The sequence below is a fragment of the Nyctibius grandis genome, chromosome 1, assembly GCF_013368605.1.
Source record: "Nyctibius grandis isolate bNycGra1 chromosome 1, bNycGra1.pri, whole genome shotgun sequence".
NCBI lineage: Eukaryota > Metazoa > Chordata > Aves > Nyctibiiformes > Nyctibiidae > Nyctibius > Nyctibius grandis.
This window is the reverse complement of record NC_090658.1, coordinates 61,441,335-61,454,560: the sequence shown is the minus strand read 5'-3', so window position 1 is coordinate 61,454,560 and position 13,226 is coordinate 61,441,335. Positions and strand designations below refer to the sequence as shown.

General features: G+C 38.3%; 1 protein-coding gene across 10 annotated transcripts in view; it reads right to left on the bottom strand.

The window, feature by feature from the left end:
- Positions 1-13,226, bottom strand: part of TULP4 (TUB like protein 4) — a 165,737-nt gene that overhangs the window by 125,746 nt on the left and 26,765 nt on the right. For 7 of the 10 annotated variants that reach the window (XM_068411606.1, XM_068411837.1, XM_068411750.1 and 4 more), the window contains one exon: positions 7,781-10,072. In XM_068411606.1, the coding sequence (XP_068267707.1) occupies positions 7,781-8,032 (252 nt within the window). In that variant the 5' untranslated portion in view covers positions 8,033-10,072. Of the gene's footprint in view, positions 1-7,780; positions 10,073-11,795; positions 11,880-13,226 lie in introns of those variants that run through there. The other 3 variants (XM_068412080.1, XM_068411998.1, XM_068411921.1) reach the window with 3 other exon arrangements.

The window sequence follows — 13,226 nt, the reverse complement described above, 5'->3', positions numbered from 1 at the left end:
TGAGGCAGTTGCCCTCACAGTGAAAAATTGTTTCCTGATGTTCACAGGGAACCTCCTGCGGTTTAGTTTGTGCCCATTGCGTTTGTCACTGGGCACTACTGAAAAAAGCCTGGATCCATCTTCTCTGCACATTAACTTCCTCCCTTCAGGTATTTACATACATTAGTAAGATCCTTCTGAGCCTTTTCTTCAGGCTGAACTGTCCCAGCTCTCTGAGTCTTTCCTCATATGTGAGGTGCTCCAGTCCCTTCATTGAACTCTCCCCGGTATGTCCATGTGTCTCTTGTACTGGGGAGCCCCCCAGAACTGGACACAGTCCTCCAGGTGCAGCTTCACCAATGCATTTTCATTACTTCCTGTAACATTTTTGTTATACAAGTGGATTACTTCTCTTCAACGAAGTTCCTAATGCAAAGAGAATACTGAGAACTTCCTCAGATATTCACACATGTTCATAAAGGATTGCTATCAGAGCAGAGATGCTGGTTGCCCAAGGACAAGTGCCTACAAAATGTCTTTTGTCTGTCCTACTATAATGTACTATATACTACACTGACAAGCAATTACTTGGCGCTTGATGTTCAATTATGTTGTGAAATGTTTATGGTTTGTAATGGGTATCTTATCTGTTCAGACTATCTGTAATTTGATGAATTCTTCTGGGAACGGTTTAAACCAAGGCAGTGTCCTTAATGATTATTGTGGCTCAGAAATGCTATCATAAAACTTGATTTCTCCACTATTCAGATGCTCAGTATGTATGTATGCATATACAAGGCCTTCAGAATTACATATTGAGTTGTGACCTTCCTTATTCAGAAGGTGCTCATATGCCAAGCTTAGGTATCAACTGTCAGTAGTAATCTCACCTATTCACTACATCTGTAGGTCCTCATCATTAAACTTTTGTTAAAGAAAATGCATTTATTTTCCTCGAACACCCAAATTATCGTGCTGAACAAATGCTCCTATCCAGAGCAACAGAATATCTTCTCCCTAATTCAAAAGGCACGAAATACCCCTTGGGTGTATCATTATCTTGAAATATGCATGTTGTTATCTTTCAACAATTAACATGAATAAAAGCTTAGGGTCCATTTCTGATAAAGGTGAGCTTGATGCCACTTCAAACTTTTTTGAGTAGAATTATCTAACAACAAAACTGTAGCCACGTGTTATTGCATGGTAAAATGTAAAACCGCATTGATGACCTGCTTACAAATATAATTAGTTTTATTTAAAAGCAGACAATACTGTTCTCATGTCATATTCCTTTTTTAGTCAGCCTTGAGGGATAATTTTCTAGATCCTTATTAAACCAAAACAGAAAAACTGTAATTTAAAATTTTCCTGAGCAGGTGACCTCTCCTTTGCAGGAAACACACTGTGCGCGCATGACCTACAAAAGCAATTTTCAAGAAGCACATCAATGCAGCACTACCAGCTCTCATTACTTAACTACAGTTGTAGCAATATTGGATGGTTTCCTTCAAAGCCACATGACTGTGTAAGAACAAATGTAGTCCTGTACCTTATTAGTAAGAGGAGAGTGCACTGAGAAGCCAACCCCCCCCGAACTTGGAGGACTCACGGAGAGGCTGAGGCTCTGAGGCAATTGAGAAAGATGGACAGAGAGAGAGAAAGGGCCAAGTATTTGTGGAAGTAGAAGCTGAGTGTGACTGGAAAAAAGAGTATCACAAAGAAAAGATAAAAGACACATTGAAAGTGGTCACCCTTAGAGTGAACAAACTATACAGGAGGTGTATCGGTACAGTTTAGGCCATACCTTGGGGTTTGCAAATTGATACAGGGCATAGAAATGGGAAGCAGCAGGACTGCTATTCCTCAGTTAAGAGAAGTGGATCAATCCCTTCCAACTTCCAGCTCCATTTATTTCCTTTGCTAATTCTCTTAAGAGAAGGCTATGAAAGGCACTTCTTGCATGCCACAGAGCATATTTAAGCTTCATCAAAAATTTAAAAGATTGGTAAGAAAAAGACTAATGAAGAGGTTTAAATGTATTTTGGCTCTTTTAATACTTAAGAAATCAAAGCACTCAAGCACCCAGACGAAGTGCAGAGCAGACAGTTCAAGAAGGTACAACAAAGAGGCTGCATGAAATCCCAACGTGTTTGTCCTTTCTGAAAGTAAGTAGTCAGAAAAGCCCAGCAATACTAGTCACAATACAAATTGAACCAAGCCAGCCCAGACAGGCATATGACCTATTCTCCTACAAGTCACTTCCCACAGTAGCACTAATTCTGCCTCTCTCTGCAGCACTATTTTTCTGTAGCCATAATAGTTTAAGGACAGAGGAAGGGCATGGTTTGTAGACAGATTTAGCATTGTATCAACTAGCAGGGCTGTAAAAACTAGGTAAGCCTTCAGAAATACAAGTCCTTCTTCAGAACCTAGCATGCCCAAAAGCTTGTCTGTCTTTTCCAATTATACTAACTTGCTTTAACAAAAAGATAGTATTTCTGTCAATAAACCTTGTCTTGTCTTCTGTGTGCAGTGACAGAGAAGCAGGAGAGAAGATCTGCAGCACCACTGCAGTTTACATCAGCGTAAGTCTTGTACCACTGAGGCTTCTATAGCCAAAAGGCATCATGCATCACTCTACCTCAATATTTCTTAAGTGTTCACCAGTAACAACTGTTCCAGCCACGTCTGAAGGCAACAATTGATACAGGGTACCCATACTGTCAAAACTCACATGCCGACTTGTTTTTTTGCCTGTCCAGGAATCACAATAAAAATCACATTTAAGGTTCAAATTCCAGTTACAATTAAAAGAGACAAAGTTTAAAAAAAAAATGAAGTTTTTCTGTATTTTTTTCTATATTCTTACCAGTGACGCTACAAATCAAGAAACACTACTGAAAAGGTTTATTTGTTTTTTTAAATTTATTTCCTATACAAGCAATACACTTCTGGAAACAACCTGCTCTGCCAGAATTGCTCAAAAGTTTCATATACAAGCGCAAAAAGCTGGACAGAATAAAGAAAAGCTTTCTTTTTAAAACAGGAAAAACGATTTGTAATCTCCTTCCACTCCAAAACAAAACCAAGAACTGTGCAGAGACTTCCATAACTGATGTAGTATGAAAAGCAACATTTACTGAATATCTTTAAAGGACAGCATTCCTTTGAAAAGCTGTAACTAAAAATGATTCATTTGACAGTCCTGCTGAGATGTGTTTATGTCCCTACCTACTTCTAAATCCTGTGCTAAACAAAACAGGGTGGTTTTTGCAGCTGTAGTCATGCACTTAGGACACTCAAATAACGTCAAATGTAAATAACTGAGCAATTTACTTTATGTTTGCAGTAAAAAATGTTACACATAATAATACATTCAGCATGTTACTTAATTCACTGCATATGAATTTGCATATCTTGCACTACTCTCTAATGCTTCAGTCCAGCAACTAGCATACTGAATCTTATTAAATATCTCAAAGATGTCTTTTTAGTTAGCACAGTGAAAAGAAAATGCACACCTGCAAAGCATTTTTTTAAAACACTAATAATATAGGAAACATTAAGTGCCATAGAAAGTTATCATCTTAATACACTAGACAAGACAGAACCCATTAATACCTACAGCAGCACCATCCAACCAATTCGATTTGCAGACATCCTGTAAATCTTTCACTGGAAGTGAAGAACCCTGTAGAGCTAATTGAAGGCCACTGAGGATAAGTTTGGGGTTTTTTTCTTATTATCTTTCACAGACCCCCTTGTAAATCTCTCCCCAGAAACCTCACCATGGACCAGAAGCTGAAAGCTGGTGTCTCTGTGGTATTATAAAAAAAATATTCAGCCTGGCATGCTTCAGAGCCTACTAGTCACACTGGGTAAAACCCTGACCTTGCTGAAGTGACCAGATATTTTTCATTTAATCCTTAATTTATCACAGAAATAATAAGAGTCATAAACGGAATGTGCTCAATTACTTTTCTAACACTGTCTCCCAGTGCAGCCAAGGGAAGTCAAGTTAGGTCAAAATCAAAGACTTCTAAATTTCACTCTTTAGTTTCTGCACAGCATTGCCTTTACAGATGCAGGAGAGGGGAAGGTATTTTAGGCCACCGCATCTCTGCTCCCTGGCTGCTAATTCACACGTCGTGATACAATGGCATATCTTCCTGCCTTCTAACCTTTCTGACAGATTTAAGAAGGAAACCCACCGAATGCCAGCCTCCGACAGTTTGTTCTCCCAGACCAAGGGAAATGCTCCAAAGCCAAGCTGAACCATGCAGCTCTGCAGTCATTCACATCTGCTCCATCCACTACCTACCTCACAGACACCTCCCATCCATCCCACGGTCAGAGATGCAAGGTGTTCCTACGACACGTGAAACTCATCGTAGCTGCCCAACTGCTGCACAACACATATTTCCCCTTCCTTCTGCATCAAAGTTGCTTCTGCCTTTGATATGTGCCCATTTAAATTTTCATTTTTAGAATGCTGAGCCTTACATAAATGAGATTCAGAACTGCAAATGCAATGCCGAAGTTAAAAAGAAAGATCTATCACAAAACGCAGTATTTTCACCTCTTGCCACAGAATAAATGGAATATGCTTATTTTAATCCTTGTAGTTCTCCTTAGAAACCGCAAAAAAAAAAATGAGGTTGTTAATTAAAATAATATGGCAGCCACCTCCTAGTTGCAAAATTTAAAAACCAACCTTGAAGCAAGTGTAAAAACACAAGCGTGGCTCATGCCACAAAGCATTTCATTCTCAATTAATTTTTTTCAATGCAATGAGTCATGCAAGTCCACCACTGCAATATGTCAGTAATCCAGTCCCAGGGATTCTTCTTTCTTATTTGATGTCCTACAGGCATGCAAATTTTTGCTACAGCAAAAAAAGGAGCTATGTACCAAAAGAAGGTTTCAGTGAATCTCTTCAGCCATCATAAAAACATAGCAAAAACACATCACTAGCATCAACCTTCATGACCCACTTAAAAAGAGTCTCACGTTCTTGCCAAAAGCACAGCGCTGCTGCATTACCTTTTTCAGTTTTTCACCCTAAAACTGAAATACAATGTACTGCTCTGCCCACAGCAGATTGCTAATTACACCCCAAATAGAAAGCATTTAGCTTCAGTATTTTCACCTCTTCCACTCTGTTCATTACAGCAGTTCACACTTCATAACTGAATGCACACTAATATTAAAGCAGCAATGTATGTCAGAAAAGCAATAAACTTGATGTGTCATCCTAGCTTTATCCCAGAGAAAAACGTGTAGCAGTATAACTCACCATTTCTAGGAACAAGACAATACAACACACTCCTAGAACTGGTCAGTGAAACACACAGGCTCTTGAAGTTTTAAGTCAATCACATCCCTTTGGGTACACTCTGTACAAAAAATGTAGCTTTAATCAGACGCATATACCATGACATGCTTGCAGAATTAGCATTTTCCATTGTAGAACATGGTACACAGAAGAGACAAGGTTGTTGTTGGCTTGCTTTTTAACATCACAATGGGAAAACAAAACATTTACTACTTCTTATGCAAATATTAGCAATAAGCAGTGCTGTTCAATGTTTTCTTTCTTTTAAAGAATCTTTCAACAGACACATTTAGAAGGAAAGGTGTTTTCTAAAGAAAAAAAATCTTCTTGTCCATTCAACTATATACCTTTAACAACTAAAAAATCCTGTATTACAGTTTCATTCTTACCAAAATCAGTACGATGCCCCTATAAAAGGATTACATTCACTAAGCCTGGTGAAGAGTGTTGTATAACACATCATCTTGTAAGGATGCTTAAAAAAATATGCCAGCAGGAAAACCTGACAGCAGCCACAGACTCATCACAGAAAGCTAACTGCACTAAAGCCACTTTTCTTCCTTCACTATGACACATTTTTGACTCCATCACACAGAGAAATGAACTGGCAGTCTGTTCTGGTCATTCACATGTTTTCTGCTATCAGAAGGACAACTTACAGAAACACAACTCTTCATTAATGACAAGCTTGACCCAGCACATTTTAAGCGCCCAAATGAAAAAAAATTTCAAACAGCACATATTCCTTTCATTGGAGAGTCTCTCTTGTGCCAATCACTGTTAGGTGAAAAGATGCGCAAACAGCACAAGTCAATCCACACAGCAATGATGCAGTGACCCAGAAAGAGAATCTAATGGCCAACTCAGTAAACAAAGCAAAACTAGCCAAAACCAAAGGGCAGCACACACATCAGCATCTTCTCCATTTAACCGGCAGACTTCAACCTAGTCTCGTATTTCCACGTTCTACAAGATTTCACATTCCCGTAAATAACACTTCTTCCATTGTTTCCGAGACACATATTATGCAAAAGGAGAAAAAAGCAGGTGCCCAGGTTCACAGAAAAGTTAGAGAAGAAAACATGGAGAAATGAAAAGTTATCATCATATCACACATCTCAAAAATAAAATGCAATTTGCAATTGAAAATAATACCAACAACTAGAGATGGCTCAAAACAAAATGCTGGATTCAAACATTCTTCCCTTTGCGAAAGGGTGGCTGTAATTTTCTGAATGAACCTGATACAAATATACACATGAATCTGTCTCTCATCTATAAATATTCAAGTCTATATAATTTACAATACACTCACACACCTGCATATAGACAAAGCATGTGGAAGCAATTATTTAAGACTAAATATTTATCCCCTGCTCCCTTTTTTCCTTAAAAAGAGGATTGTTACTAATGTTAACACAAGAATCAAACCCACCCACCTCTAAATCTTTGGGGCAGCTTATGTCAAAAGGGAAGCATATATATTAGAGTCCAACAAGTAAGGAGCACAAAAGACAAGAAAAACCACATTGTAACTTTGGTTTTCATTTCAGTATATACAGTATCATTCCACCCACTAACCTAAGAGCAAAGCTTTGATTTAGACAGATTCTTTTCAAAGAGCATATTCAAATGCAGCCTATATAAAAAGCAGAAACAAACTATGTCCTCACACCTGTCCAAGAAACTCTATATGCTACAGAGCATCATCTGCACTTCCCATGAAGCATTATGCAGACAAAGAGATAGGTGACAGGAAGATGACAAAGCACAGCTGAAATATCAGCTTTTATCAGCAGATTTATCCCTTTCACAAAAAATAAATGGAAAAGTTTTTGTATCATTGTAGTCAGGACAATGCCTTACACTTTGAAGTTACAGTATGTTACTGCAGAGCATCTCAACATTTCTGTGAGAAGTCCCACATGCCCCTTTTTCTAACAAAATTAAAAGTCTTTCTAGAGATGGCAGCTATCCCCTGCCACAGGCCATTCCAGTTTGCAGCTTCCGAAAAACTGGCAGACTTCAACCAAGCTCCTCTCCCACTCCCTTGCCTTTCCATTAGTCTTCCAAGCCAGACTTCAATACTGTGTAAAAGCAGTCAACTATCATAATTTATAAGTCCCTTAACACATATTTTTAACGACTGGACTCGATGATCTTAAAGGTCCTTTCCAAACAAAACGATTCTATGATATTGAATTTGCCTGGAAACTGGAAGGTGCTGGGGAATGAAGGAGAAAATAGGCCAAACCAAAACCAGACCCATTTCCAGAGAACCTCTCCACCATCAGCCTCATGTGCTTGAATTTACTAGAAAGACTCCAATAGATCCCAATCACATTTGGATTAGTCTTGAGCCTCCTTCAGACCGCCCTGTCAAATTTCAAGTAGAAATAGTACAAAAAAAAAAAAAAAAGATTGCTACAGTTTCCTTTAAAGTGTAACACACATTTTGCTTACCTCACTGTTGTGGCCCCTCAAATTGAAGTTGATTCTTTGAGGGGTGTTCCGGTCCCTCCTGCAATGGCTGGAAGTAAAAGTGACGCCTACAACTCCTCTGCCATTGCCTGTTGCCAACCAGCCTTCCTCATAGTACCGCCTCCTGCACACCGGTTTCTCCTTCTCACTTTTGGGGACTCTCCCTTTCCAGGAGAGGCAGAGGATGTTGGAATCGCTGCAAAGAACAGGCCCATGTTCCACTGCTGCATACATGCTTTTTAAATATTTTATTTTTTGACATAAGAAAGTAATATGTCTAGTGCACAAAATTTAAATCAATTTTTTTTTTTTTATTGATAAGACTGACCTGGGATAGATCATTGAAAGGGAGAGGATGGGGTCAGTGTTTATAAATATCCACCAAATGCATAGTGAAAAATTCCTCTATAAAAGATGATGGCAGTTGGCTAAGAAAAAGTAACACTTAAAAAAAAAATCAGGTTCATTTTTGTTTTTGAGTCTGTAGAGTGAGGGTGCACTTATCCTTTGGAGAAACAGCTACTTCATAAGAGGCGCTCAAGAAATGGTTAAGTCATCTTTTTGCTCAACTTGATATAATCTTTATACAGCCTGAGATTCCAGTTTAGCGTAATGCAATTCCAGAGACAAAGAGTTGCAAACGTGTAGGTTTCAAGTAACTTAAGGCTTTTAAGATTTCCTCCAGTCAGATTTTCTTCAAAAGTTCAGTTGCAGAAACTTAAACACACGCACATACATATATATGTATATATATGACATTCATCTTTTCCAAGCTGCCCTCTGGCATATCTTTTCCATCTGATGTATTTCTGCTGCTAAAGCTGAAAGAGATTGCATAAAGGGAAAAAAAGGCACACAAACCGTGCGAAACAACAGACCCAAACTTGTGCAGGCACTGGTGTGCCAGGCCAGTTGGGAAATCCCTCTCGGTACTGAACCACTTGTTGGACTCAAAAGTTTTTGCAATCCAAAGCCAATCCAATTTTCATTGCAGCACTTTTTTTCCACCAGAGACCCAACACAGCCTGAACCGTTTATCACGCTATCTTGCCTGCTTTCCCACTTTTTGCTGCCACACACGAATGAAAAAGACACCCTCTCTTCATTTATAGCAGAACCAAAAATGCTCTAAAGCTTTTAGCTTTCAAAGCAGGTAAGTTTGCCTCAGGTGAACCATGAAGTTCTCTCTCCTCTGAAACAGGCTATGATGTCAAGCTGTTTTTCCTTTACTTTTCTCTTTTTTCTGCTACAAGGAATCATAGACTTTCCATCCTACCGTAAAAAACAAATGCCAGAATTAAAGCACATCAAGTAAGTACTCTTTCAAAATCTTCTAAAATTCAAGGAAGGAAGAAATATAATCATCTAAAAAAGAAAGAGAAGCAGCATTAAAAATCTGACTTCCTGGGTTCACTATTTCTCTAGGTATTTTCCTTGCTTCTTTGATCGGATCTTTCCTTCTTGATGCTTGTCTACAGCACAGATTCATAGTTCCAGACACAACATTTGCAGCTGTACAAGAAGGAAACATATGAAGTATTCCAATCGTTTTATTTGAATAACATTAATGAGCTCAATTATATTGAGTATTTATACCACACTAAGTGAAAAGAGGAAAAAGGAGAGGGAGAAAGAATATGCAAGTTTGATGACCTGGTTAACTCAAGGACGACGAGGTTTGCTCAGTTCAATGCCCAGACTTGTCCCATAGTTCCTCAACTTATTTACTTCCAGTCATCGTTACTCAACATGTGGTCACGATTTATGAGTCCGTTCACAATCTATTGAGCCCAAAGGAAAACGTGCCAAAGACCATACATTATTCCTCTGCAATAACAAAGCTAGTTTCCTCTACCCTTTGTATTCTTCTATTTCCCTTGCACCTGTTGGTTTAGATTGTGGAGGTATTTATTTGGCTTTTTCTGTGCAGAGGGTGTTTTTTCTTCCTCTTCTTGCAAACTTTTTTGACCTGTGAAGACCATGTGGAAAGTTGAACATTACTGGCAGGTGTCTTTCCATGGGTTACTAATTCCTGTGCTGTAAAGGTGCTCCATCTGGTTCTCAAATAAATTTTCATCAATTGCAAAGCTCTCAGGAATATATAAGAGTAAGTCTATGTGATGACAAAAACATGTGCGTTTTCATGTACATGCAGTGCACACACCAGCTCACTCCATCTGGTACTCAGCGCTGCATCTGCCTTTTCAGTTTAGCTGTGGTAATCTTGTAAGACGCCCGTCATTCAAAGCTTGAAATCCCTGGATTCTTCAAATTCTGCAAGACAAAGCACACACATTACAAAAAAAGAAAAAAAAAGTGAATAAAAAAAGCCACAAAATAACTTAAAGATACAAGGACTATTGTTACAGTAATCAAAGCATTATAATTAATGATTTTATATGGGACCCCTATAAAATATCTATATTATAGATAGATGCATGCAATATTCAGACACACACACATATGTACTTGGACACACACACAAATACAAACTACAAAATTTTTTTTTTCACAATTGACATGTATAACTAATGGAATGTATCCAGGAAGGATATATCAAGAGGACAAAAACCAAACTAATTTTCTTTAGGCCACAGTCACTGGGGCAAACTCTTAAACAAAGATTACACAACTTTGGAGTCAGGGAAGGGAGGTCTCAGTGACAGAACACACACAGAGTTAACCCTGAGGCATACAAACAGAATCACAGAACGGCTGAGTTTGGAAGGGACCTCTGGACATTTATCTCGTTCAACCCCCTGCTCAAATAGAGTTACCTACAGCCAGTTGCCCAGGACTGTATCCAGGCAGCTTTTGAGTATCTCCACAGACGGAGACTCCACAACCTCTCTAGGCAACCTGTGCCAGTGCTTGGTCATCCTCACAGTGAAAACGTATTTCCTGATGTTCAGATGGAACCTCCTGTGTTTCAGTTTGGGCCCATTGTCTCTGGTCCTGTCACTGGGCACCACTGAAAAGAGCCTGGCTCCCTCCTCTTCATTCCCTCCCATCAAGTGTTTATACATTGAAAATATCTCCCTGAGCCTTTTCTTCTCCAGGCTGAAGAAAAAGGAGATTTTCTTCAGAGTCACAGCTCTCAGACTTTCCTCATATGAAAGATGCTCCAAACCATGAAAGTATACTGCTAAACTTATCGGTCTTAAAGGAGACTGAGAAGATTCCTCCAAGGCTTAAATTACTGCTTTAAAGAGATCTAAGGTACTCCATAATCAAAGCTTAGAAGTTTGAATCAATACAGATGAATTTTAAAGACTATTAAAAACCTGCATAAGTCTCCATTTGAAAAAGGGGGTAAAAATTACTCAAATTCAGTTATATACAGAAGAGCGTAAATAAGAGTAGAAGAGACCAAGGAAAAGGCTGTCCAGGGTATTGCAGAAGTTGTATCTGAAGTGCACACATATGCACAGTCATTGCATCTATACAGTTACTGCTAAAGACCACTCATTTAAATTAAGAATTGCATTTATGACATTCAGCAGAGCTGTAAAAATGGTCTTGTCTATATTACATATGGCACTGTACTAGCCTCACATTTCGAGTAATTAACCACTTTTTTCAGTCTAGCATAGATGTACCAGTAAGATTTTTTTTAAAAGAGAAAAAGATAAGAAAAGAAATTTATAGATAAAAAGGCAAGGTCATAAAGTAGCTTACAACATTATTCAGCTACCACACTTATCAGGAACACTGTCCATGAGGTTTGGTGAGTCACCATCAGAACTTTTCAGCATTACAACTAACCGAAGATTTAAAAATAATGGCTGCTACCAATTTTTTTCGACATACCATGACGAGGATATGAGAAATGTCACCTAGACTTTACAGATTTATGGTGCTTCTCAATTACAATCCAAAGAAAGTTCATATAAAGCAAAATTCAGAAAAAACTTTCAGAACACAATAGTTTGAAGAAGAATTTCTGCGCTTATCCCACAAGCAAACTTGTCAAGGATCAGTGCTATTATTTCCATACCCATGGGGTCTTCCTAACACACATCTGCATTCAAGAGATGACATCTTATATTAGCAGCATGTGTATTATGATGCAAGCCTTTACTCTTCCTACAGAGAAACAAAAAAAAAAAAAATGGTTTACTGAGAAAACAGGAAGTCTCTGAAACATTAGTTAGAGCAGCATGAGTTAAGCATTAAATGGAATTGTTTGAACTGTGCAAGTACCATGACTTTACAAGTGGATTTCAAAATACAGACAACTACAGATGTAGTGGCTTTGCACAAAATCTGTATGCAACTGCTGTCCTTATTCACTGCATAAAAAATTAACAAGTTTGAGAAAAGGACTCTTCTGCGTCTTGGCCAATAACCTTCTCTCACCCGAGTCCCGTTTCCCATCACTTTCAAGATTAGACAAACCAAAGGCTTCTCCTCCTAAAAATATCGTAACTGCATTAGGAATGCTGGACAGGGAGAGATGAAAATCTAAAATAACTACAAAAGGAATAGTCAGTCATTATTCAAATACCTCCCTCTCAATACAATACACCCTATGAGAATATTTTACTGTTAAATCACTGAGGGCCAACGCTTCCTTTATGTTGTATTCAGTAGACAAGATACAAAATACTTTTAAGACTGTAGTGTCAAACACTCAAAAGATAGGCTGAATTAAGATTATGTATATCACATATAAGATTTAATTCTTTCCATTCCCCTCTCCTTCATTTCCACTCACTCGGTATTTCCTAAGAAATAACCTAATTAAAAGATTCAGATGCTAGGCTTCCCTCAAGAAAATCAGTAACTAATTTAGACACCTTCCCTCCTTCTACCATTACAGCAGTCCCACAGTTCTGCTCCTTTTCACATGTTTAAATCAAGCTTTTTGCCTTCTTTTTCCCCACCATGAAACACAAGGGAATGGTTACTACCTCTATTGTAAAGCATGTGTAAGAGTCGAGGATAAAAAGCATTATAGAAGAGCTAGGTGTTACTTGCACAATCTCACCACTATTCTGAATTCAGTTTGGGCTCCCCATATAAAGAGAACTTGGCCTTCCAGATGAAACTCATCCAAACTAAATTTTTAACCACGGATTTTTTATAATCAAACTTTATGCATCTTTTCTTTCAGAGCAGGGCAAGGGCTAATCATGGAAGTACACTGGATTTTGAAAAAATATTTATTTTTGCTGGTAAATTATTTCTAGCACTACTAGGACACTAAATATCAACAAATTGCAGTTACCTACTTTTACTCTCACTTAAAGGGTAGCTGAAAATATCTTTGCTCTGGATTATCCCTTTAACAGAGGGAGATGCTACATGAACTCGCCCTCTAATACTGTTATGAGTCTAAGCCCAGTGACGTAAAATATTTCTTAAATACAGATACCTAATGAGACAAAAACATACTAGACCTGTGACACAGTAAAGAAGGATCCAC